General features: G+C 60.9%; 1 protein-coding gene across 3 annotated transcripts in view; it reads left to right on the forward strand.

The window, feature by feature from the left end:
* The first annotated feature begins 485 nt into the window (after positions 1-485).
* Positions 486-3,275, forward strand: part of KIAA1549 (KIAA1549 ortholog) — a 69,010-nt gene continuing 66,220 nt past the window's right edge. For all 3 annotated transcript variants that reach the window (XM_056517967.1, XM_056517968.1, XM_056517969.1), the window contains exon 1: positions 486-834. In XM_056517967.1, the coding sequence (XP_056373942.1) occupies positions 585-834 (250 nt within the window). In that variant the 5' untranslated portion in view covers positions 486-584. The remainder of the gene's footprint in view (positions 835-3,275) is intronic.

Below are 3,275 nucleotides of genomic sequence, written 5' to 3' on the forward strand. Positions count from 1 at the left end.
GGGGTCCGGTGTGTCCTTGGCCCCTCTGTATAGTATATGTAGGGGGTCCGGTGTGTCCTCGGCCCCTCTGTATAGTGTATGTAGGGGGGTCCGGTGTGTCCTCGGCCCCTCTTTATAGTATATGTAGGGGGGTCCGGTGTGTCCTTGGCCCCTCTTTATAGTATATGTAGGGGGGTCCGGTGTGTCCTTGGCCCCTCTTTATAGTATATGTAGGGGGGTCCGGTGTGTCCTTGGCCCCTCTTTATAGTATATGTAGGGGGGTCCGGTGTGTCCTTGGCCCCTCTTTATAGTGTATGTAGGGGGGGGTCTCCTGTGTCCTCGGCCAATTGTACAGATGTACCTAATAAAGTGGCCAGGGAGTGTACCTTGTGTTGGGGTCTCCTGTCCCCAGAACTGTATCTCCTAAAGCTGTAATTCTCCGCTTGGCCTCTAGATGTCTACCGTCCATCACGTATTTATGTACTTCTCACCGTGGCCGGTAGATGTCTCTCGTCCTCCTCCTCCTTCAGCTGTAATTTCCATCTTGGCCTCTAGATGTCCCCCGCCACTCCTGTCTCTTCGCTTTGTCTCATCCCTTCTCCAGTATGTGCAGTACCCGCGCCTGGCCGCCAGGTGTCCCCCCTCTTACCCCCGGGGACCGAGCAGCGGACGGAGGGGAAGCGGCTGCTGCAGCGGCTCGGTGTGCAGCAGGGCCGACCCCGGGATGCTGCCGCCATCTCCTCCCCGGTAACCGCAGTGCTGGGGCCATGGACCGGGGACTGCGAGGAGCTCCGGCCGCCTGCACCATCCTCATCCTGTGGATCGGGCTGCAGCTGCACCGGGGGATGACGGAAGGTGAGTGCGGAATAGGCGGGGGAGGGGAGGAGGATGGGGACCCCCAGATCTGCCCCCCGGATATAACCCCCCTATCTACTGACCCCCCAGATATCACCCCCCGATCAACTGACTCCCCCAGACATCACCCCCGATCTACTGACCCCCCCGGATATCACCCCCGATCTACTGACCCCCCCAGATATCACCCCCGATCTACTGACTCCCCCAGATATCACCCCCGATCTACTGACCCCCTAGACATCACCCCCGATCTACTGACCCCCCGGATATCACCCCCGATCTACTGACCCCCCCAGATATCACCCCCTGATCTACTGACCCCCCAGATATCACCCCCCGAACTACTGACTCCCCGGATATCACCCCCCGATCTACTGACCCCCCAGATATCACCCCCTGATCTACAGACCCCCCAGATATCACCCCCCCCGATCTACTGACCCCCAGATATCACCCCCCCCGATCTACTGACCCCCCGGATATCACCCCCCGATCTACTGACCCCCCCCGGATATCACCCCCCGATCTACTGACCCCCCCCGAATATCACCCCCCGATCTACAGACCCCCCAGATATCACCCCCCCCGATCTACTGACCCCCAGATATCACCCCCCCGATCTACTGACCCCCCAGATATCACCCCCCGATCTACTGACCCCCCGGATATCACCCCGATCTACTGACCCCCCGGATATCACCCCCGATCTACTGACCCCCCCAGATATCACCCCCTGATCTACTGACCCCCCAGATATCACCCCCCGAACTACTGACTCCCCGGATATCACCCCCCGATCTACTGACCCCCCAGATATCACCCCCCGATCTACAGACCCCCCAGATATCACCCCCCCGATCTACTGACCCCCAGATATCACCCCCCGATCTACTGACCCCCAGATATCACCCCCCCCCCCCCGATCTACTGACCCCCCGGATATCACCCCCCGATCTACTGACCCCCCCCCGGATATCACCCCCCGATCTACTGACCCCCCAGACATCACCCCCCGATCTACTGACCCCCTAGACATCACCCTCCGATCTACTGACCCCCCCAGATATCACCCCCCGATCTACTGACCCCCCAGATATCACCCCCGATCTACTGACCCCCCAGATATCACCCCCGATCTACTGACCCCCCAGATATCACCCCCGATCTACTGACCCCCCAGATATCACCCCCGATCTACTGACCCCCCAGATATCACCCCCGATCTACTGACCCCCCAGATATCACCCCCGATCTACTGACCCCCCAGATATCACCCCCTATCTACTGACCCCCCCCCAGATATCACCCCCCGATCTACTGACCCCCTAGACATCACCCCCGATCTACTGACCCCCTAGACATCACCCCCGATCTACTGACCCCCCCAGATATCACCCCCCGATCTACTGACCCCCCCAGATATCACCCCCCGATCTACTGACCCCCCCAGATATCACCCCCCGATCTACTGACCCCCCCAGATATCACCCCCCGATCTACTGACCCCCCCAGATATCACCCCCCGATCTACTGACTCCCCGGATATCACCCCCCGAACTACTGACTCCCCAGATATCACCCCCCGATCTACAGACCCCCCAGATATCACCCCCCCCGATCTACTGACCCCCAGATATCACCCCCCTGATCTACTGACCCCCAGATATCACCCCCCCCCGATCTACTGACCCCCTAGACATCACCCCCCGATCTACTGACCCCCTAGACATCACCCCCCGATCTACTGACCCCCCAGATATCACCCCCCCAAACTTCTGACCCCCCAGATATCACCCCCCCCAAACTTCTGACCCCCCAGATACCCCCCCCAGATCTACTGACCCCCCCCCCCAGATATCACACCCAATTTACTGACCCCCCCAGATATCACACCCGATCTACTGACCCCCCCCCCCCCAGATATCACACCCGATCTACTGACCCCCCCAGATATCACACCCGATCTACTGACCCCCCAGATATCATCCCCCAATCTACTGACCCACCAGATATCACCTCATGATCTACTGACCCCCCAGATATCAACCCCCGATCTACTCGCCCCCCCCCCCCCCCCCCCAGGATGGATGGTGTTTCTTCTGATGCCCCACAGTGGGTACCATTCATCTTAGTGCCACTGGGGCGGGTGTTGTTGGGCCTGATGCCCCCTGGGTGAATGTTGTTGGCCCTGATGTCCCCGGGGCGGGTGTTGTTGGCCCTGTTGCCCCCGGGGTGGGGGGGGGGGTGTTGTTGGCCCTGTTGCCCCCGGGACGGGTGTTGTTGGCCCTGTTGCCCCCGGGACGGGTGTTGTTGGCCCTGTTGCCCCCGGGACGGGTGTTGTTGGCCCTGTTGCCCCCGGGACGGGTGTTGTTGGCCCTGTTGCCCCCGGGACGGGTGTTGTTGGCCCTGTTGCCCCCGGGGACGGGTGTTGTTGGCCC

This window comes from Hyla sarda, chromosome 4 (assembly GCF_029499605.1).
Source record: "Hyla sarda isolate aHylSar1 chromosome 4, aHylSar1.hap1, whole genome shotgun sequence".
Lineage (NCBI taxonomy): Eukaryota > Metazoa > Chordata > Amphibia > Anura > Hylidae > Hyla > Hyla sarda.